The 23,437-nt window shown below is 57.3% G+C and overlaps 1 protein-coding gene across 3 annotated transcripts in view; it reads left to right on the top strand.

Annotated features, from left to right (window-relative positions):
* LOC119465099 (rho GTPase-activating protein 1) overlaps positions 1 to 23,437 on the top strand; it is a 262,330-nt gene that overhangs the window by 189,472 nt on the left and 49,421 nt on the right. For 2 of the 3 annotated variants that reach the window (XM_049656190.1, XM_037725901.2), the window contains 4 exons: positions 618 to 743; positions 3,877 to 3,953; positions 5,980 to 6,057; positions 10,834 to 10,962. In XM_049656190.1, the coding sequence (XP_049512147.1) occupies positions 618 to 743; positions 3,877 to 3,953; positions 5,980 to 6,057; positions 10,834 to 10,962 (410 nt within the window). The remainder of the gene's footprint in view (positions 1 to 617; positions 744 to 3,876; positions 3,954 to 5,979; positions 6,058 to 10,833; positions 10,963 to 23,437) is intronic. The other variant, XM_049656191.1, reaches the window with a different exon arrangement.

Below are 23,437 nucleotides of genomic sequence, written 5' to 3'. Positions count from 1 at the left end.
GTCTTTTGAACAAGAGCAGTGAAAAGAATTGCTATGGGCATTCCTGGTATCATAATTTTTAGAGATGAATGGCAATGTATATGGTACATGCAGGTAAAAAGAAATCCGCGCTTTTCATAAATAAAAATAAAAGTCATGTCAGTTAAAGAGGGCCCCATCATCTGTGCTTCAACTCATTGATGTCAGAACTGCGACGTAAAGGCACAGGTTGCCAACGTTACACTAAAAACTGCAGGATTTAGAATATTTGATTAAAATGGTCATTGTTGCCGATTCAGCGAGGGTGGAGTTTAAGCAATGAAAACAATGAAAGAAAGCTCTCGTTACAGTTTAGTAAATACAGTATATACTACTCATATACATAACCAATTAAGCTAAAGTGAACTATCACTGTAGTTGGCCTTTAAAAGCAGCAGGGGTGCTGCATAACACTCATGGGGAACAGCCTCGCAGATGACGCTTACAATGGTGTGGGCTTTGTGCACATGTGATACACTGTAGCCTATTTCACAGGCACAGTCTGCTACACATTGCTGACTGGCTGTCTTGTGTGTTATTAAGCAATTGAATGGGTTTTGGGAGAGGGTAGGTGTGGCAGTGAATGTTGTTGGGTGCAGGCACGACCGCAAGCTCCTGTCCAGTGCAAAGGGGGCACGGATCCCACACTCTCACAGCAGTGGCTTCTTCAACAAGGCTGCACCCACGTACCAGCCAACGCAGCAGTTTCGGGCCTCTCTTGAGCAGTGAGTGCAGAATCAATCAATCAATCAGCTATATTATAAAATAGGCATTTAAGCTGGTTCATTCATCACTACTTGAATACATCATGACACTGTAACGAGAATGGACAGCAAAGTGGCAAGAAGCCACTGGTGGCGACAAGCGCAACACTACAAGGATCTAATGAGGGTGCCGTGTGCTAAGCATCTAGGCCAAGAAGGTACACTCTGAACATACAGGGAGTGGTGCCTGATCACTCACCAAATCAACAAGTTTCTTTGGGTATCAGTATGCCAGCAGCTGCCTAAAAAAGGAAATGGCTCGGCGATGAGCCGCAGAAGGTGCTCATCTCAGGAGACCGTGAAGTTCCCACTGAACACACAGACATTCGGCAGCATGGGCCGAAGTTTGCCGATGAAATGGGGAAGCTGGTCTATTGCAAAGCCATTTTAAGGAAAGTACTCGAAGAGCTCTGCCCAGGTTCTGAATGTGTGGACGTAGTCACTCGGACTAGGAACCACGAGCGAAAGCCTGTAAGTCTGTGTCCCCTCTTAAATTTATTTGCCGAAAAAAATCTCAAGCTCTCACTTTCTGACAGGGAAGGCCATTCCGTGGTACTATCGAAAAGCCTATTTTCAGAGAAGGCTAATGCTGTGATTATGAAGAACTTCACACGAGTTTCTGAGTAGGCAACCAAAGTGAAGCAACATGCGCTAAAGTTGCTGGACAAGCTGATACTCAAAAAAATTCTTTGTTTGCGAACAAGCCAGGTGTACCGTTTGGTGCGATCCTTTCCGAGAAGCACACATGGCTCGTGGTGCTTTCCCCATTCCTTCAGCGACAGCTTTCGTGCCTGAGAATAGGAGACCTGTTCCAGATTCCTAACCCCCAGGCCTTTGTCGAACATCTAAGCAGCCACAACCCGGGCGACTCCACAGCGAGGAACTTTTTTACTTGCTGCCACACATGAGGTGATGGAAAGCTTACATCATGCAGTTCAGTGATGAACTTGAATTCAATCACGTTGTGGTTTGACTGTTAAATCTTTTCTGGAACTTCATCTTCAGTCGACGTGTTTCAGTGCAGGTAAGCAACCATACGTTCAGAAGGCAGGTGTTTGTATAGAATCCTGCGTTGCACCCATTTTCAGTGACATCTTCCTCAGCCACGTTACCACAAGAATATTGGAGCAAATGGAAGGGACAACGGAAACCATTTTTAGTTACATATTTTGGTCATTTTCAGACAGGACTACAAACACAGGGTCATTAATGTTTTCAAGCTTTTCCGAGAGTGCAGGTTCGAGGAAGCTTTAGCTCGGGTGCTCCTATCTAAATACATGTAAAGGGAGAATTCGTTTTTCTCGGCAACCAATGCACCAAACTTGACGATCATTTAAAAGAAAAACGTAAGATCTAGTGACTATTGGTTTCAAATTTTTGATTTAGGTCGTAAACTTTTTATTGAAAATTGGCAAAAATCCCACATTTTCAGTAAACGAACTATCAAATTTACAACTCTCTAACTCAGCCATGAAAAATGATATCACAATTCTGTGAATCGCATCTAATAGTACTTTTAAAATGGACAAAATTGACATGTTACACATGAATTGCAAAAAAAATTTGTAATATGGAAATATAGCTTTTGCAAAACCCTTGTACACAACACAACAAATTGACATATCGAATTTGTCTGCTTTGAATCATCTAATGGATGCCATTTATAGAACCACAATATGTGTTCTTGATGCAGAGCTATGAATCTGTATACTTCATGCTTCTATTTTTTTCGAACTATCGAATTATTGACAAATTTTTTAACACAATTCAGGTCCCAAATCAAAATTCCACTTCCAACAGTCACTAGAATTTAACTTTCTCTCTTAAATTCAACAAATTTCATTAAAATTGGTCCAGGGGTTATCTCAGAAAAGTGTTTCTGCATTTTACATCTATTTGAATAGCCGCGTTGGAGTTGGGCTTGAGCTAAAGCTGCCTTTTAAGGATCACAGTTTAGCTGGCCCAGGATAACATCTTCCAGTTTTGGGACACTAGATTTTCTTTTATGCCTGGGCACATATGTTAGCGGTACAACCCGCTCACAAAAAAGGCCCTCTTGAATTTCTCATCAAATCATTCTGAACCAATAAAAATGCCATTGTTGTTTTGTATTTTTTTCTTTGCGCACGTCATTGTTGAGATTTTGCACCCACGAACTTGCACCTAGATCTTGCACCCAGCTTTTGCTATCAGATAGCCCGTCTAAAATCAACCCCAGTCACATATTAGGCGCTGCATGGGCCAGACTCATCCCTGTCGTATAAGGAAATGTCAGGGGCAGTCGCAGACAGAATGAAGGCATGGAAAAGATTTCAACATTCCCGTATGCTCTTGCAGGGTTTGAAAAATGGTGTGGCAAGCTATGGAGTAATGACAGTGTTCACTGCACATAGCAGGCTTTCGCAGTTGTGTTCCAGGAAAAAAAAAATTTGAAACCCCTGTTGCGTTCATGGTGAATTTCTGTACAGCGCCCACAATTACGACGACGGACGAAGAGCAGGACAACACGCAGACCCTGTTGCGAACTGAGAGGGTGGTTGTCAAATAAGGAGCGCTGCACCTTGCACAAAACCGCTGTAGTGTGCCAAGTGCCATTCTTCAGCTGCAGCAATGTGTTATGTTGGCCAGGCTTCAACAATTGGCTCAGGGAACATGATTGGTCCCTGTCCAAATCAGCAGCTTTAGATCATAGTTGTGGTTGCAGACCTGCATTTGCCCGCATTTTCTCCCTCGACAGGCGACAACTTGACCGCGAAATTCTAGAGGCATTCCATGTTAAAAATATGGGAGACGCTTGCGTCAGCCTGGCCCCTATTAACGGAAAAAGAGTTTGTAGTGCGGGATTGACTGATAGCAAAGGTGTGCATGTTTGCAATGTTTAGGTTCACACCTCTCTTGTCACGATGTTAATTTCACCACCAGATGGTGCTTGTAAGTTTTGTATAAATACTGCTCCATCAATAAAAACACCATTTGAGAGCTCGTGTTCCGTCATCCGTGTTTTCTTGTGGTTGTGGCATGTCCAGTTCACCTGGCCTCGTATCGGTATGCCTTGTTGATAGAAACTTATCCAGGGCTTTCTTCAACATTTCAGCATCAAGAAGCACAATAATGGTGACCCTATTCCAAATGTGGTTCGGGACTGCGTCACCTACCTGGACAACGACAACGGTACGTCTCTACAAGTGGTGTCACAATGCCGAGCACTGTGATGCAACAAGCAATGCTGCCAACGAAAGTACTTTGCAATGGAAATCTCGGATATCTATTCGCTGCAAACCTCATTATATATCCAAGTTCCATGTGACATAAAATTACCTTCGGTATATCCAGTATTTGTTGTACGCATATATTTGTTACATCAGTCAGAAACAATTTAGATACACTTAAGAGACCTGATAATTCGATATACCTGTGTTTATTATAGTGAGGTACAACTGTAGATGCCTATTATGGATTGTGGTAAATTCTAAAAAAAGTTAATAATAATAAATAAATAAATATAAACAAAACAAATTACATATATTACAGTAAAACCCTGTTACCTCACTGCTGTAGAAACCAAAAAAGAATTCGAGATAAGCGGCGTTTCACAATAAGTGAAATTATGAGAATAGGTACAAGACCACTGGCCACGCACAGACCACATGAAGCCTTTTCAAAATGGCACCGGTAATATTCTCGATCACTCTCGCGTGCCTTGGCACCAAATACATCCTGGCATTGTGCCAAGACTTGGCACTGAGTCAGGGCTATTGAACCTAATGCAAGATTTGAGGCCTGTCACCCAGGGATTTTATAACTGGTTCTAGACACGCAAAAAGGTGACACTGCTAATTTCTGCAGTGTAATGAATTCCGGGCTATTTGACTGCAAAAACCAAAAAGCAAACTGTGGAAGAGCGTAATTGTCACACCTTTAGCAGACAGCCACGAGTGATGTGCCGTTTATGCCTCACAAATATGCGAGCATAAAGCAAGCGTCCTTATCAAGCCATGATCTCACTGAAACGCTGTGGGGTCGCATGCTTGCCTTTGTCTGGGTGCAGTTCAAAGACTGATTGCACCTGCTCAAAAGTGGTGATCATCTTGCTCAAGGTCATGATTGACATGGCTGTAACCACATATATGCATCACTGACACCATCCTAAATGAGCAGGTAAAAACGGAAAAACTCAACTCCCAGCTCACTGGCTGCTGTGCTGAGCAAGTGCGTGCGAGCGGTGATATTTGGAAAAAAAGGGATAGGCGCCAAGTCCAGCTCGGCTAGCGTAAGCCGGAAAGGAAAGCAGGGACTTTAGGCTAGCGGGCTTGACGCCAGCCGGATCGCTCACTCTTCGATTTGCCATCGGGACTGTCCAGAACTGCCCGAGACGCTGCATATGCAACACTAATTGGCTGAAGGCATCTCCTCGGGCAACCTGGGACTGTCGGGGACGAATAATAAAAGACTGTCGCAGGTGAAATGCAAGTGCGAACGATGCTGCCTCATTTTCCAGGAAACCTGCGTGTGGCAGGGCAAAAGCTGTTGATAAGAAAAGTGTCCTAAAAAATCACAGCTGCATGCATGCCCGAATGCGGTGTGAAGCTTGGCGCAAGTCACAAATCATTTCTTCATTTATGGGGCAAATGGCACCGGTTGCTTAAGATGATCGCTGCTTTTCCGGACATGGCCTTTGTCGGCATGGCACAAAGTGCAGTGGCACACTTCGGCGGGAGTGATGTCAGGGCAAGAGATTGTGCAACCACAAGGCATTGATGCCGTTAACTGGAAATTGCCGTGGTGGCAGAATTCTGTTTTCACTTTTTGGTGATGTCAAAGCTGTGCATAATGTATGGAAACTAGCGACTTTTCCCTGGTATTCTTGCAGTTGAAGTTTTGGAATGTCAAGAGTTTGGCACAAAAGCTTTTTGAGATAAAGAGATAAAGACACATGGAGTTGACACTGCAGTTGGAAAAAATGTATATTTAACCGATATTATGAAATATCACAATGGTTTACTGTACTTTGTTATATATTTGTTCTTTATGTCGAGGTTCAAAGAGGTAACTTGAATTTGCACCCCACTGTTAAGGAATGTTGAAGACCCTATGATCAGTTAGCAGGAAAGTTTTTTTATTTTTTCTCACTGCTCCCTCGATGTTAAAATGTTTGCGAGTGACTTGGTGTCAGTTTTTGCCCTCTTCACAAATGCAGCACTTGAGACGGAGGGCATCTTCAGACGTTCTGCCAACACCCAGGTTGTCAAAGCGGTGCAGGCGCTCTTTGACGAAGGTGAGTTTGTGCAACCGAATGTGGCTGGGTCGAGGTTTTATTGTAATGGCGATTATACAGGCACTTGAGGCACATTTGCGCTATCAATACCGACATCACCATGCTGTCAACTGCGCATAGGTGGCCCATGGATGCATGGTTAGATGGCCTCCAGAGACGCAGAGTGCATTTGGCTTCAAAATCAATGAAGCGGAGTGGACGCACCATCAGTGCTATGTTCACTCGAGCCTTGTTCTACCTCCCACTGCTTGCACGAGCGTTCTGTGCAAGCACAGTAGTGTTCCTGCTGAGCTGCTGTGTCTGTCTGAGCAGTAAACGTCATTTAATACTTCACTGACTGACTGAATGGTTTCCTGTTGCTCTCATCTCGTGCACCATCGAGGCTCAATCACCACGCCAGCATTGTGAGGCGCCTGGTGGCGGCCAGGGTGCTGTTCCTCCAGCAGGAGTTGTCTTGCATGCTGCGTCACGCCAACATGTCGCACACTCGTATAGGAGTTATAACGCTGTCCGAGGAGTGCAAGTGCAATGCTGGACTTTGCTATCGCTGTCAATGCTTCAGGCGAAACTGCCAATTTCTTTAGCGCTGCTGATGCGAGTACCGCATTTACTCGTGTAAGACGCACCTTAATGTACGGGCTATGCTCCATGCTTTGATCTATTGGTTATAACGACCGTATCTCGGTGCACTTACAATTTTTCTACTCTACCTGGTGAAACTGCACTCAGATATAACAAACATTTTAAAGTGAAGTCTTCTTCTGCCTACCATCCCGTGGGTCGGTTGGTCACTGCTCAGGTTCTCGCCAAGTAGATTCCTTCTCGCTGTTAAAAAAAAAGAAAAAGAAGTGCGTCGAGCAGTGGGATTCAAACCTCAGCCCCCCAGCACTCTAACCACTGGGCCAGTATTGTACGTATACTTCTATCGTGCCAATGCCAGCTAGCTCTTTGAGATGATCGCCACTTGCTGATCATGGTTCCATTCTGTGGTACATTTCAACAATGGGGGATTGGCTAAGAACTGGCCGGTGCATTCAAAATAAATAAGAAGAAATGAAGAAATACAAGCCAATATAAGACTAAAACTTTAAGCACAAGGGCAGAAGTGCACAAGAGCACATCGGTGTATGCGCCAGTTTTCTTCATGCCAAAGACACAAGAATGAAATGGGCAGATTTATAGCGCTTTATTAATCGCTTTTATTTCAAAAATGTGCTTTGTATCTGCATAATTCTTTTTTTTAAAGTACCGTAATGTTACAGTGAATACCTCAAACACAGTTGTGGCACAAATGGAGCACTCATGAATGGGGGGGAAAAACAACAAGACAAGCCCTCTGAATCACGTGAAGCACTAACTGCCATTTAAGCATTCCTATTGTTGCTTTGGATCTTCAGGCAGCCGAGTCAGCGTAAACGTGTTGCACTGGGCACCGCTAAGGTGCAATGGGTCGACACTTACTTATGGAGATCACGGTTGGTCGACACTTTGTTTACGTTGTTGCTGATAACGGATCGCAACGACATTCAGCATTTCCTGCTTTTTCTGCTGAAGCAACATAGAGAATGTAACTTCATGGCTCTCGGAGGAAAATGATGGCTGTGCTCATGCTTTTTCAAATATAGGTGATCTCAATCGTGTGACGTTTTAAAAGAACTACGATGCAGGATTTCATTTTTTGGATTGAGGTTAGGAAGAAATTGGGCAGAATTTTTAAACGAGAATTCACAGCTACTGTAAAATACGAAATAGATAGAGCTTTCTTCCCAGGAATTCAGTCGGAGAGTGCCCTATAGGGCGTTATAGCAGTCTTTGGCTGAATTTAAATTGTTGGTCTGGCCACCATATTGCATGACAAAAAAAAATCAATAGGAGAGAGAAAAAGCGCTGCTATTTTTGTTCTTGCTGTTACTGTTGTGGACGTGTGAGCTTTGCAAGCTTTGTGCAAACCTGCATTACTACTTCCTTGGCGTGCAAAATAAGCACATCTCAGCTTGACTGTAGTGCTGCCTTCGAAAACAGTGTGGTAGGATACGTGGAAGGGAATGGTGGTGCTCCACTGTTTTCCATTCACAGAAAGTGAAATGTCGACTTCCACTGAAAACTTCATTCTGTTCGCACTGAACTTGAGGACACTGTGCAGGAACTTCTTCGCAAGCATCGTGCAAGGGTTCTCCTAGTAATGGCAGATTCGATTCATTGCAAAGGCCATGCAGTTCACTCGTAAGCATGTGGCAAGTGTCGCATCACGAGGCGAGAAGGCTTAACATATTGCTAGAGGCATTGTTAGTGCTTTTGTAATAAGACTGTGGAAAAAGAATGACTGTGTAACTAATTTTTTGATGTCTTGAAGGGCGTGTTCGCATTTAGTGAACTACTGGTATAACTTTTTCCAGGACTATTGAGTTCGTTATAAACCGATTAGGGGGACTGTATTATACAAGTAAACATGCAAAGAAAGCAGATGTACAAATTAAACTAGCACACGATGAGCACAGACTCTCTCTCGCTGTTGCTCATAAGTTTAGTGAGTTGCTGGCGGTACAGTAGACACGTGGTATAGCTATGTGGCTTAGCTTGAGTACTTTTGAATCCTTGCCACAGCCTGTCAGTCTATCAATTTACGCACATGACATCTGCATCTGGGCTTCTGGAGTAACTCGCCCGCAAGTTCGCGCAAGGTTACAAAAGGCTGCAACGATGACGTCTGCTTATCTTCAGAGACAAGGTCTCAGCGTTTCAACAGAAAAATGCGCGTTAGTCGCCTTCACGCGAAAATCGATGGCCGAATATCCTGTGTCTATTAATGGCCAGCCTATTTTGTACAAAAAGAACCATCGGTTTTTAGGGATCACTGTTGACCGCGACCTCTCCTGGAGCCCCCATGTATCCTACCTAAGGAAAAGACTCCTCTCGATCAGTCACCTCTTCAAAGCCATCGCCGGAAAAGCATGGGGACCGTCGGTGCGTTCTATGCTGCAACTATACAAAGCGCTTTTTATGGGGTTCTTGCGCTACAGCACCCCGGTGTTGTCAAGCGCCCGGAGAACTAACCTCAGAGTGCTTGAGAGCATGCAAGCTCAAGCACTTAGAACGTGTCTTGGCCTACCGCGATGCGCCTCAACAGCTGCAACAATTGCCATCGCCAGGGAACATCCCATCAGAACGTATGTCGCCACAGACACCCTTCGAAATCATCTTCGGCACGTTTCCCGACTACAGTCTCAACGCCTTGCTTCTCTCTCGGAAAGTAGGCCAGATGCAACTTTTTCGGGCACTGTAACCTCCTATCGATCTTCTCTTCCATCGGACTTCACGCCTGCCGCAATACCACCTTGTCCTTTGTGGTGTCTCCAGCAGCCACAAGTGCGGCTCTCCATTCCAGGAGTTACAAAGAAGTCCGACTTGCCAACTTGTGCCCTGAATCAAGCTGCTCTACATATGCTGCATGATTCCTACTTTGATCGAATTCACATTTATACAGATGGCTCTTCGACTCTGACCAGCTCTACTGGTGCGGTAGTTATTCCGTCGGCATCATTCTGCAAGAAGTTCAAGATCAGCCACGTCACAACATCGACAGGGTCTGAACTTGCCGCCCTCCGTAGCGCAGTGCTTTATGTGCACGAACAATCACCAAATGATTGGGCTATATTCTGTGACTCAAAGGCAGCCCTACAGTCACTTTTATCAGCTCTGCGCCGCAGCCCACATGAACATTTGGTAGCAGAGATACGAGTACGCTACCATCAAGCGGTGGTCAGAGGCCACGACATTGTATTTCAGTGGCTACCTGGGCACTGCAACATCACTGGCAATGAATGTGCCGACAAAGCTGCCCGTGAAGCACATGACGAATATGAAAGAATCCCCATACCATTGTCAAGAACGGACGCAGCGCGGCACCTCAGCAGTCTTGCCCATACTATAACTCTAGGAAAATGGCATACACCAGAGCTTACTAACCGGCGCCTATATGCCATGGACCCACAGATGCAATTACGACTTTTACCCGGTTTTAAACGACGTGAAGAAACCTTACTGTGCCGCCTGCGATTAGGAGTTTCTTTTACGAACTCCTATTCATTCCTAATTGGAATGGCGGACAGTGCGAACTGCAGCACATGTGGTGTTGAGGAAACCACCAGACATCTCTTATGTGACTGCCCTAGATACGAAGAAGAGAGGATTGCCCTTCGGACTGCTTTGGGGCACTTAGACGACAGGCCTTTTACGGAGGAGAAGATCTTGGGCCCGTGGCCTCGTGCGTCTTCTATGTACAGGGCTACAAAGGCGCTGCTGCGCTTTTTGAAGTGCACAAGCCTACATGACCGCCTGTGATGAAACTTAGCCATGAACGCTTGACTGTAAATGTGTGAGGTGTGAACTGTGAACTTCTCTCTTCCTTCTCCTCTTTCAATCCCTTCTCCCCCTTCCCCAGTGCAGGGTAGCCTACCGGGCTCAGCCTGGTTAACCTCCCTGCCTTTCCCTTATGACTTCTCTCTCTCTCTCTCTTGAGTACTTATGCTTCGGTAAGAAATTTTTACTTAATACTAATGTGTCATTTAAGTGGAGGCTAAACCATTGTGACAGAAGCAACACTGGTTTCCTTCAAGGTTGTCCTGTCTGAGATCTACACAAATCCCCCACTTCCCGTGCATGCAAGTGTAGTTCCCGCTACTAGTTATAATTGCCCTGTGCTGCACATGATAACAAGAATTTTCAAGTAAATGCTATTCCTGCGTACCTGCACGAGTGCCATTGTGTTTTGTGCAGGCAAGTACGTCAACTTTGATGCATACAAGAATGTTCACGTTGCGGCGGTGATCCTCAAGACCTTCCTGAGGGAACTTGAGGAGCCTCTACTGACCTTCAACCTTTATGACGATGTCATGAGCTTCCAAGGTGAGCATTGTCAGTCCCACCTTGGGAATTTGTGCCATGTGGAGCTTTGGGGAAACACTTTTCTCCGTTTAACTGGCTGGGCCTTATGCAGAAGGCAACGCTCACTGGAGGCCTGAAATGTGGTAGCATTGGCAATCCAGGTTGTGCATTTTTATTAAAGCCTCATATGTCTCCTCGTTCAGTCAACCTTTGACGTCCTTGAGTGAAAACCATGTAGTCAAAGCAAAATCGTACACGATGATGACTCGATGTAGTATTTCACTTACTACACCGAGCCGGCACCGTGTCTTACCTATTTTATTTTAAAAATGCAAACGCTCACGCAACAATTGTGATGGTGTGCGGGTCACCGTCATCATCGTGTTAATTAAGATAGAGTTAATTAAGGGAATCAAATCCTCCAGCTTATGTGGGAGTCGAAGAAGGCCGCGAATACACGCAAAGTGCCTCGAGCGGCCCTTCGTGCGGCAATTCTGCGTGTATTCGCGGGCTTCTTTCGCGCTCGGAAAACTCTTTATGTGGCAGGTATTCAGCAACAGAAAGCTGTATCGGGAGTTTTTCATGGTGCTCTACAATCTTGTCATTGACACTTTGATAATTAGGACAGTACTTCTCGAGTTAGATAATTAATTATAATTAGCTAATTAAGTCTCAGTAACGAAAAAATTACTGGCGGCTACTCCACTGCACTGGAAACAATACACACTAGGTTTACTTCGCGTAACGCTGTTCGTCTTTTTTAAAATCGTGCTGCGTGATAGCTCGGACACCCTGTATATATGTACACATGTGACACTACCTGCTGTAATTTCTAACGCAAAGCCTTTTTTGCGTACATTCCCGGGTTTGGCATGGCTGCCTGCAAGGGTGCTGTTAGGTTGGTCACTACGGCGGCAGAAATATTTGTGGCAAATCAGTTCTGCCGGAGCCCGCAAGGTGGAGGAAAATTCATGAAAGGGAAAATTGACATCCACCCCCCGAATGTACAGTGCAAAGGACAACTTTTTCTTCGAAACTTTCTTTCTGGGAAACCCATTTGTACATCTGTGCTACAAGACAGGTCGATGTAACAGACGTGTGCATACTCGGTCAGCATGCAAGGTGTGCGTGCATGTGTGCGGGTGCTGCACACACCCACCTGTGTGCACACACACACCTTGTATGCTGACCAAGTATCACACGTCTGTTCTGTGTAACAAAAAATTATCTTCCTACAAATAAAACCTGAACACACAATGTCGGCTCGCAGGAATCTCTAAGCTGGCCAACCCTTTAATGGAATGACGGATTTACTTTATTATCTTTCATTTAGCTACCACTGGGTGCTCGTCCTCCATGTCCCACTGTGACACAAGAGATGCATGCAATGCCTTGGATGCGTGCCGTACTTTTCTGTGCACACACCGTCCTTCCCTCGACAGGCCTTCGTCATTGCTGCACACATCTCTCACACTGTGCATCCACCTGATTTGGTTTGCGTTTTGTCATAGCCTTTAAACGATGCAGTGCATAAGCATCAAAATTGCATGACATTAAAGTTGTGACCTTTGTGGTGAGATTTACACATTGCATGCAACGAAAGTAAACAAAGAGATTGTATGCATCTCCATTAGTTGCAAAGTCATTTAAGTTACCCATCTTACTAAAGCTTTGCCTCACATAGACTCCAGCATGTGCGCTGGATTTGCGTATATATATGTATATATATATATATATATATATATATATATATATATATATATATATATATATAAACCGTATTTTCGCGATTCTAAGCACCCCCCCCCCTCTATTTTCGCGAAAAAATTGAGAAAAAAGTTTGCATGCGAATCTAAGCACCCCCCTACTTGTTAAGAAGAGCGCGTAGCCAAGGCTGCAAGCGCGCTTGCGCACTCTCTTCAGAATCGGAGCTGTCCGAGTTCCGAGGTGGCACGGCGTCCGCAGCGCGATCTCGCCGCACAGTCGGACTGCAGAGGCGCGCGGACGACTCCCGCGAGCCTCGCCAACTTGTGACCCCCGCGCGCCGTGCGTAGCCAGAGCCGTTGGATTCCCGAGGTGGCACGGCGTCCGCAGCGCGATCTCGCCGCACAGTCGGACTGCAGAGGCGCGCGGACGACTCCCGCGAGCCTCGCCAACTTGTGACGCTCGCGCGCCGCGCGTAGCCAGAGCCGTTGGAGTCCCGAGGTGGCACAGCGTCTGCAGCGCGATCTCGCCACACAGTCGGACTGCAGAGGCGCGCGGACGACTCCCGCGAGCCTCGCCAACTTGTGACGCTCGCGCGCCGCGCGTAGCCAGAGCCGTTGGAGTCCCGAGGTGGCACGGCGTCCGCAGCGCGATCTCGCCGCACAGTCGGACTGCAGAGGCGCGCGGACGACTCCCGCGAGCCTCGCCAACTTGTGACGCTCGCGGGCCGCGCGTAGCCATAGCCGTTGAGTCCCGAGGTGGCACGGCGTCCACAGCGCGATCTCGCCACACAGTCGGACTGCAGAGGCGCGCGGACGACTCCCGCGAGCCTCGCCAACTTGTGACGCTCGCGCGCCGCGCGTAGCCATAGCCGTTGGAGTCCCGAGGTGGCACGGCGTCCGCAGCGCGATCTCGCCACACAGTCGGACTGCAGAGGCGCGCGGACGACTCCCGCGAGCCTCGCCAACTTGTGACGCTCGCGCGCCGCGCGTAGCCAGAGCCGTTGAGTCCCGAGGTGGCACGGCGTCCGCAGCGCGATCTCGCTGCACAGTCGGACTGCAGAGGCGCGCGGACGACTCCCGCGAGCCTCGCCAACTTGTGACGCTCGCGCCCCGCGCGTAGCCAGAGCCGTTGGAGTCCCGAGGTGGCACGGCGTCCGCAGCGCGATCTCGTCGCACAGTCGGACTGCAGAGGCGCGCGGACGACTCCCGCGAGCCTCGCCAACTTGTGACGCTCGCGCGCCGCGCGTAGCCATAGCCGTTGGAGTCCCGAGGTGGCACGGCGTCCGCAGCGCGATCTCGCCGCACAGTCGGACTGCAGAGGCGCGTGGACGACTCCCGTGAGCCTCGCCAACTTGTGACGCTCGCGCGCCGCGCGTAGCCAGAGCCGTTGAGTCCCGAGGTGGCACGGCGTCCGCAGCGCGATCTCGCCGCACAGTCGGACTGCAGAGGCGCGCGGACGACTCCCGCGAGCCTCGCCAACTTGTGACGCTCGCGCGCCGTGCGTAGCCAGAGCCGTTGGAGACCCGAGGTGGCACGGCGTCCGCAGCGCGATCTCGCCGCACAGTCGGACTGCAGAGGCGCGTGGACGACTCCCGCGAGCCTCGCCAACTTGTGACGCTCGCGCGCCGCGCGTAGCTAGAGCCGTTGGAGTCCCGAGGTGGCACGGCGTCCGCAGCGCGATCTCGCCGCACAGTCGGACTGCAGAGGCGCGCGGACGACTCCCGCGAGCCTCGCCAACTTGTGACGCTCGCGCGCCGCGCGTAGCCAGAGCCGTTGGAGACCCGAGGTGGCACGGCGTCCGCAGCGCGATCTCGCCGCACAGTCGGACTGCAGAGGCGCGCGGACGACTCCTGCGAGCCTCGCCAACTTGTGACGCTCGCGCGCCGCGCGTAGCCAGAGCCGTTGGACACCCGAGGTGGCACGGCGTCCGCAGCGCGATCTCGCCGCACAGTCGGACACTGCAGAGGCGCGCGGACGACTCCCGCGAGCCTCGCCAACTTGTGACGCTCGCGCGCCGCGCGTAGCCAGAGCCGTTGGAGACCCGAGGTGGCACGGCGTCCGCAGCGCGATCTCGCCGCACAGTCGGACTGCAGAGGCGCGCGGACGACTCCTGCGAGCCTCGCCAACTTGTGACGCTCGCGCGCCGCGCGTAGCCAGAGCCGTTGGAGACCCGAGGTGGCACGGCGTCCGCAGCGCGATCTCGCCGCACAGTCGGACACTGCAGAGGCGCGCGGACGACTCCTGCGAGCCTCGCCAACTTGTGACGCTCGCGCGCCGCGCGTAGCCAGAGCCGTTGGAGACCCGAGGTGGCACGGCGTCCGCAGCGCGATCTCGCCGCACAGTCGGACTGCAGAGGCGCGCGGACGACTCCTGCGAGCCTCGCCAACTTGTGACGCTCGCGCGCCGCGCGTAGCCAGAGCCGTTGGAGACCCGAGGTGGCACGGCGTCCGCAGCGCGATCTCGTCGCACAGTCGGACTGCAGAGGCGCGCGGACGACTCCCGCGAGCCTCGCCAACTTGTGACGCTCGCGCGCCGCGCGTAGCCAGAGCCGTTGGAGACCCGAGGTGGCACGGCGTCCGCAGCGCGATCTCGCCGCACAGTCGGACTGCAGAGGCGCGCGGACGACTCCCGCGAGCCTCGCCAACTTGTGACGCTCGCGCGCCGCGCGTAGCCAGAGCCGTTGGAGACCCGAGGTGGCACGGCGTCCGCAGCGCGATCTCGCCGCACAGTCGGACTGCAGAGGCGCGCGGACGACTCCCGCGAGCCTCGCCAACTTGTGACGCTCGCGCGCCGCGCGTAGCCAGAGCCGTTGGAGACCCGAGGTGGCACAGGCGTCCGCAGCGCGATCTCGCCGCACAGTCGGACTGCAGAGGCGCGCGGACGACTCCTGCGAGCCTCGCCAACTTGTGACGCTCGCGCGCCGCGCGTAGCCAGAGCCGTTGGAGACCCGAGGTGGCACGGCGTCCGCAGCGCGATCTCGCCGCACAGTCGGACTGCAGAGGCGCGCGCACGACTCCCGCGAGCCTCGCCAACTTGTGACGCTCGCGCGCCGCGCGTAGCCAGAGCCGTTGGAGACCCGAGGTGGCACGGCGTCCGCAGCGCGATCTCGCCGCACAGTCGGACTGCAGAGGCGCGCGGACGACTCCCGCGAGCCTCGCCAACTTGTGACGCTCGCGCGCCGCGCGTAGCCAGAGCCGTTGGAGACCCGAGGTGGCACGGCGTCCGCAGCGCGATCTCGCCGCACAGTCGGACTGCAGAGGCGCGCGGACGACTCCCGCGAGCCTCGCCAACTTGTGACGCTCGCGCGCCGCGCGTAGCCAGAGCCGTTGGAGACCCGAGGTGGCACGGCGTCCGCAGCGCGATCTCGCCGCACAGTCGGACTGCAGAGGCGCGCGGACGACTCCCGCGAGCCTCGCCAACTTGTGACGCTCGCGCGCCGCGCGTAGCCAGAGCCGTTGGAGACCCGAGGTGGCACGGCGTCCGCAGCGCGATCTCGCCGCACAGTCGGACTGCAGAGGCGCGCGGACGACTCCCGCGAGCCTCGCCAACTTGTGACGCTCGCGCGCCGCGCGTAGCCAGAGCCGTTGGAGACCCGAGGTGGCACGGCGTCCGCAGCGCGATCTCGCCGCACAGTCGGACTGCAGAGGCGCGCGGACGACTCCCGCGAGCCTCGCCAACTTGTGACGCTCGCGCGCCGCGCGTAGCCAGAGCCGTTGGAGACCCGAGGTGGCACGGCGTCCGCAGCGCGATCTCGCCGCACAGTCGGACTGCAGAGGCGCGCGGACGACTCCCGCGAGCCTCGCCAACTTGTGACGCTCGCGCGCCGCGCGTAGCCAGAGCCGTTGGAGACCCGAGGTGGCACGGCGTCCGCAGCGCGATCTCGCCGCACAGTCGGACTGCAGAGGCGCGCGGACGACTCCCGCGAGCCTCGCCAACTTGTGACGCTCGCGCGCCGCGCGTAGCCAGAGCCGTTGGAGACCCGAGGTGGCACGGCGTCCGCAGCGCGATCTCGCCGCACAGTCGGACTGCAGAGGCGCGCGGACGACTCCCGCGAGCCTCGCCAACTTGTGACGCTCGCGCGCCGCGCGTAGCCAGAGCCGTTGGAGACCCGAGGTGGCACGGCGTCCGCAGCGCGATCTCGCCGCACAGTCGGACTGCAGAGGCGCGCGGACGACTCCCGCGAGCCTCGCCAACTTGTGACGCTCGCGCGCCGCGCGTAGCCAGAGCCGTTGGAGACCCGAGGTGGCACGGCGTCCGCAGCGCGATCTCGCCGCACAGTCGGACTGCAGAGGCGCGCGGACGACTCCCGCGAGCCTCGCCAACTTGTGACGCTCGCGCGCCGCGCGTAGCCAGAGCCGTTGGAGACCCGAGGTGGCACGGCGTCCGCAGCGCGATCTCGCCGCACAGTCGGACTGCAGAGGCGCGCGGACGACTCCCGCGAGCCTCGCCAACTTGTGACGCTCGCGCGCCGCGCGTAGCCAGAGCCGTTGGAGACCCGAGGTGGCACGGCGTCCGCAGCGCGATCTCGCCGCACAGTCGGACTGCAGAGGCGCGCGGACGACTCCCGCGAGCCTCGCCAACTTGTGACGCTCGCGCGCCGCGCGTAGCCAGAGCCGTTGGAGACCCGAGGTGGCACGGCGTCCGCAGCGCGATCTCGCCGCACAGTCGGACTGCAGAGGCGCGCGGACGACTCCCGCGAGCCTCGCCAACTTGTGACGCTCGCGCGCCGCGCGTAGCCAGAGCCGTTGGAGACCCGAGGTGGCACGGCGTCCGCAGCGCGATCTCGCCGCACAGTCGGACTGCAGAGGCGCGCGGACGACTCCCGCGAGCCTCGCCAACTTGTGACGCTCGCGCGCCGCGCGTAGCCAGAGCCGTTGGAGACCCGAGGTGGCACGGCGTCCGCAGCGCGATCTCGCCGCACAGTCGGACTGCAGAGGCGCGCGGACGACTCCCGCGAGCCTCGCCAACTTGTGACGCTCGCGCGCCGCGCGTAGCCAGAGCCGTTGGAGACCCGAGGTGGCACGGCGTCCGCAGCGCGATCTCGCCGCACAGTCGGACTGCAGAGGCGCGCGGACGACTCCCGCGAGCCTCGCCAACTTGTGACGCTCGCGCGCCGCGCGTAGCCAGAGCCGTTGGAGACCCGAGGTGGCACGGCGTCCGCAGCGCGATCTCGCCGCACAGTCGGACTGCAGAGGCGCGCGGACGACTCCCGCGAGCCTCGCCAACTTGTGACGCTCGCGCGCCGCGCGTAGCCAGAGCCGTTGGAGTCCCGAGGTGGCACGGCGTCCGCAGCGCGATCTCGCCGCACAGTCGGACTGCAGAGGCGCGCGGACGACTCCCGCGAGCCTCGCCAACTTGTGACGCTCGCGCGCCGCGCGTAGCCAGAGCCGTTGGAGACCCGAGGTGGCACGGCGTCCGCAGCGCGATCTCGCCGCACAGTCGGACTGCAGAGGCGCGCGGACGACTCCCGCGAGCCTCGCCAACTTGTGACGCTCGCGCGCCGCGCGTAGCCAGAGCCGTTGGAGACCCGAGGTGGCACGGCGTCCGCAGCGCGATCTCGCCGCACAGTCGGACTGCAGAGGCGCGCGGACGACTCCCGCGAGCCTCGCCAACTTGTGACGCTCGCGCGCCGCGCGTAGCCAGAGCCGTTGGAGACCCGAGGTGGCACGGCGTCCGCAGCGCGATCTCGCCGCACAGTCGGACTGCAGAGGCGCGCGGACGACTCCCGCGAGCCTCGCCAACTTGTGACGCTCGCGCGCCGCGCGTAGCCAGAGCCGTTGGAGACCCGAGGTGGCACGGCGTCCGCAGCGCGATCTCGCCGCACAGTCGGACTGCAGAGGCGCGCGGACGACTCCCGCGAGCCTCGCCAACTTGTGACGCTCGCGCGCCGCGCGTAGCCAGAGCCGTTGGAGACCCGAGGTGGCACGGCGTCCGCAGCGCGATCTCGCCGCACAGTCGGACTGCAGAGGCGCGCGGACGACTCCCGCGAGCCTCGCCAACTTGTGACGCTCGCGCGCCGCGCGTAGCCAGAGCCGTTGGAGACCCGAGGTGGCACGGCGTCCGCAGCGCGATCTCGCCGCACAGTCGGACTGCAGAGGCGCGCGGACGACTCCCGCGAGCCTCGCCAACTTGTGACGCTCGCGCGCCGCGCGTAGCCAGAGCCGTTGGAGACCCGAGGTGGCACGGCGTCCGCAGCGCGATCTCGCCGCACAGTCGGACTGCAGAGGCGCGCGGACGACTCCCGCGAGCCTCGCCAACTTGTGACGCTCGCGCGCCGCGCGTAGCCAGAGCCGTTGGAGACCCGAGGTGGCACGGCGTCCGCAGCGCGATCTCGCCGCACAGTCGGACTGCAGAGGCGCGCGGACGACTCCCGCGAGCCTCGCCAACTTGTGACGCTCGCGCGCCGCGCGTAGCCAGAGCCGTTGGAGACCCGAGGTGGCACGGCGTCCGCAGCGCGATCTCGCCGCACAGTCGGACTGCAGAGGCGCGCGGACGACTCCCGCGAGCCTCGCCAACTTGTGACGCTCGCGCGCCGCGCGTAGCCAGAGCCGTTGGAGACCCGAGGTGGCACGGCGTCCGCAGCGCGATCTCGCCGCACAGTCGGACTGCAGAGGCGCGCGGACGACTCCCGCGAGCCTCGCCAACTTGTGACGCTCGCGCGCCGCGCGTAGCCAGAGCCGTTGGAGACCCGAGGTGGCACGGCGTCCGCAGCGCGATCTCGCCGCACAGTCGGACTGCAGAGGCGCGCGGACGACTCCCGCGAGCCTCGCCAACTTGTGACGCTCGCGCGCCGCGCGTAGCCAGAGCCGTTGGAGACCCGAGGTGGCACGGCGTCCGCAGCGCGATCTCGCCGCACAGTCGGACTGCAGAGGCGCGCGGACGACTCCCGCGAGCCTCGCCAACTTGTGACGCTCGCGCGCCGCGCGTAGCCAGAGCCGTTGGAGACCCGAGGTGGCACGGCGTCCGCAGCGCGATCTCGCCGCACAGTCGGACTGCAGAGGCGCGCGGACGACTCCCGCGAGCCTCGCCAACTTGTGACGCTCGCGCGCCGCGCGTAGCCAGAGCCGTTGGAGACCCGAGGTGGCACGGCGTCCGCAGCGCGATCTCGCCGCACAGTCGGACTGCAGAGGCGCGCGGACGACTCCCGCGAGCCTCGCCAACTTGTGACGCTCGCGCGCCGCGCGTAGCCAGAGCCGTTGGAGACCCGAGGTGGCACGGCGTCCGCAGCGCGATCTCGCCGCACAGTCGGACTGCAGAGGCGCGCGGACGACTCCCGCGAGCCTCGCCAACTTGTGACGCTCGCGCGCCGCGCGTAGCCAGAGCCGTTGGAGACCCGAGGTGGCACGGCGTCCGCAGCGCGATCTCGCCGCACAGTCGGACTGCAGAGGCGCGCGGACGACTCCCGCGAGCCTCGCCAACTTGTGACGCTCGCGCGCCGCGCGTAGCCAGAGCCGTTGGAGACCCGAGGTGGCACGGCGTCCGCAGCGCGATCTCGCCGCACAGTCGGACTGCAGAGGCGCGCGGACGACTCCCGCGAGCCTCGCCAACTTGTGACGCTCGCGCGCCGCGCGTAGCCAGAGCCGTTGGAGACCCGAGGTGGCACGGCGTCCGCAGCGCGATCTCGCCGCACAGTCGGACTGCAGAGGCGCGCGGACGACTCCCGCGAGCCTCGCCAACTTGTGACGCTCGCGCGCCGCGCGTAGCCAGAGCCGTTGGAGACCCGAGGTGGCACGGCGTCCGCAGCGCGATCTCGCCGCACAGTCGGACTGCAGAGGCGCGCGGACGACTCCCGCGAGCCTCGCCAACTTGTGACGCTCGCGCGCCGCGCGTAGCCAGAGCCGTTGGAGACCCGAGGTGGCACGGCGTCCGCAGCGCGATCTCGCCGCACAGTCGGACTGCAGAGGCGCGCGGACGACTCCCTGCGAGCCTCGCCAACTTGTGACGCTCGCGCGCCGCGCGTAGCCAGAGCCGTTGGAGACCCGAGGTGGCACGGCGTCCGCAGCGCGATCTCGCCGCACAGTCGGACTGCAGAGGCGCGCGGACGACTCCCGCGAGCCTCGCCAACTTGTGACGCTCGCGCGCCGCGCGTAGCCAGAGCCGTTGGAGACCCGAGGTGGCACGGCGTCCGCAGCGCGATCTCGCCGCACAGTCGGACTGCAGAGGCGCGCGGACGACTCCCGCGAGCCTCGCCAACTTGTGACGCTCGCGCGCCGCGCGTAGCCAGAGCCGTTGGAGACCCGAGGTGGCACGGCGTCCGCAGCGCGATCTCGCCGCACAGTCGGACTGCAGAGGCGCGCGGACGACTCCCGCGAGCCTCGCCAACTTGTGACGCTCGCGCGCCGCGCGTAGCCAGAGCCGTTGGAGACCCGAGGTGGCACGGCGTCCGCAGCGCGATCTCGCCGCACAGTCGGACTGCAGAGGCGCGCGGACGACTCCCGCGAGCCTCGCCAACTTGTGACGCTCGCGCGCCGCGCGTAGCCAGAGCCGTTGGAGACCCGAGGTGGCACGGCGTCCGCAGCGCGATCTCGCCGCACAGTCGGACTGCAGAGGCGCGCGGACGACTCCCGCGAGCCTCGCCAACTTGTGACGCTCGCGCGCCGCGCGTAGCCAGAGCCGTTGGAGACCCGAGGTGGCACGGCGTCCGCAGCGCGATCTCGCCGCACAGTCGGACTGCAGAGGCGCGCGGACGACTCCCGCGAGCCTCGCCAACTTGTGACGCTCGCGCGCCGCGCGTAGCCAGAGCCGTTGGAGACCCGAGGTGGCACGGCGTCCGCAGCGCGATCTCGCCGCACAGTCGGACTGCAGAGGCGCGCGGACGACTCCCGCGAGCCTCGCCAACTTGTGACGCTCGCGCGCCGCGCGTAGCCAGAGCCGTTGGAGACCCGAGGTGGCACGGCGTCCGCAGCGCGATCTCGCCGCACAGTCGGACTGCAGAGGCGCGCGGACGACTCCCGCGAGCCTCGCCAACTTGTGACGCTCGCGCGCCGCGCGTAGCCAGAGCCGTTGGAGACCCGAGGTGGCACGGCGTCCGCAGCGCGATCTCGCCGCACAGTCGGACTGCAGAGGCGCGCGGACGACTCCCGCGAGCCTCGCCAACTTGTGACGCTCGCGCGCCGCGCGTAGCCAGAGCCGTTGGAGACCCGAGGTGGCACGGCGTCCGCAGCGCGATCTCGCCGCACAGTCGGACTGCAGAGGCGCGCGGACGACTCCCGCGAGCCTCGCCAACTTGTGACGCTCGCGCGCCGCGCGTAGCCAGAGCCGTTGGAGACCCGAGGTGGCACGGCGTCCGCAGCGCGATCTCGCCGCACAGTCGGACTGCAGAGGCGCGCGGACGACTCCCGCGAGCCTCGCCAACTTGTGACGCTCGCGCGCCGCGCGTAGCCAGAGCCGTTGGAGACCCGAGGTGGCACGGCGTCCGCAGCGCGATCTCGCCGCACAGTCGGACTGCAGAGGCGCGCGGACGACTCCCGCGAGCCTCGCCAACTTGTGACGCTCGCGCGCCGCGCGTAGCCAGAGCCGTTGGAGACCCGAGGTGGCACGGCGTCCGCAGCGCGATCTCGCCGCACAGTCGGACTGCAGAGGCGCGCGGACGACTCCCGCGAGCCTCGCCAACTTGTGACGCTCGCGCGCCGCGCGTAGCCAGAGCCGTTGGAGACCCGAGGTGGCACGGCGTCCGCAGCGCGATCTCGCCGCACAGTCGGACTGCAGAGGCGCGCGGACGACTCCCGCGAGCCTCGCCAACTTGTGACGCTCGCGCGCCGCGCGTAGCCAGAGCCGTTGGAGACCCGAGGTGGCACGGCGTCCGCAGCGCGATCTCGCCGCACAGTCGGACTGCAGAGGCGCGCGGACGACTCCCGCGAGCCTCGCCAACTTGTGACGCTCGCGCGCCGCGCGTAGCCAGAGCCGTTGGAGACCCGAGGTGGCACGGCGTCCGCAGCGCGATCTCGCCGCACAGTCGGACTGCAGAGGCGCGCGGACGACTCCCGCGAGCCTCGCCAACTTGTGACGCTCGCGCGCCGCGCGTAGCCAGAGCCGTTGGAGACCCGAGGTGGCACGGCGTCCGCAGCGCGATCTCGCCGCACAGTCGGACTGCAGAGGCGCGCGGACGACTCCCGCGAGCCTCGCCAACTTGTGACGCTCGCGCGCCGCGCGTAGCCAGAGCCGTTGGAGACCCGAGGTGGCACGGCGTCCGCAGCGCGATCTCGCCGCACAGTCGGACTGCAGAGGCGCGCGGACGACTCCCGCGAGCCTCGCCAACTTGTGACGCTCGCGCGCCGCGCGTAGCCAGAGCCGTTGGAGACCCGAGGTGGCACGGCGTCCGCAGCGCGATCTCGCCGCACAGTCGGACTGCAGAGGCGCGCGGACGACTCCCGCGAGCCTCGCCAACTTGTGACGCTCGCGCGCCGCGCGTAGCCAGAGCCGTTGGAGACCCGAGGTGGCACGGCGTCCGCAGCGCGATCTCGCCGCACAGTCGGACTGCAGAGGCGCGCGGACGACTCCCGCGAGCCTCGCCAACTTGTGACGCTCGCGCGCCGCGCGTAGCCAGAGCCGTTGGAGACCCGAGGTGGCACGGCGTCCGCAGCGCGATCTCGCCGCACAGTCGGACTGCAGAGGCGCGCGGACGACTCCCGCGAGCCTCGCCAACTTGTGACGCTCGCGCGCCGCGCGTAGCCAGAGCCGTTGGAGACCCGAGGTGGCACGGCGTCCGCAGCGCGATCTCGCCGCACAGTCGGACTGCAGAGGCGCGCGGACGACTCCCGCGAGCCTCGCCAACTTGTGACGCTCGCGCG

The sequence above is a fragment of the Dermacentor silvarum genome, chromosome 9 (genome assembly GCF_013339745.2).
Source record: "Dermacentor silvarum isolate Dsil-2018 chromosome 9, BIME_Dsil_1.4, whole genome shotgun sequence".
Classification (NCBI taxonomy): domain Eukaryota; kingdom Metazoa; phylum Arthropoda; class Arachnida; order Ixodida; family Ixodidae; genus Dermacentor; species Dermacentor silvarum.
Note: the sequence above shows the minus strand (reverse complement) of the source record. Positions and strands in the feature narration are given on the sequence as shown.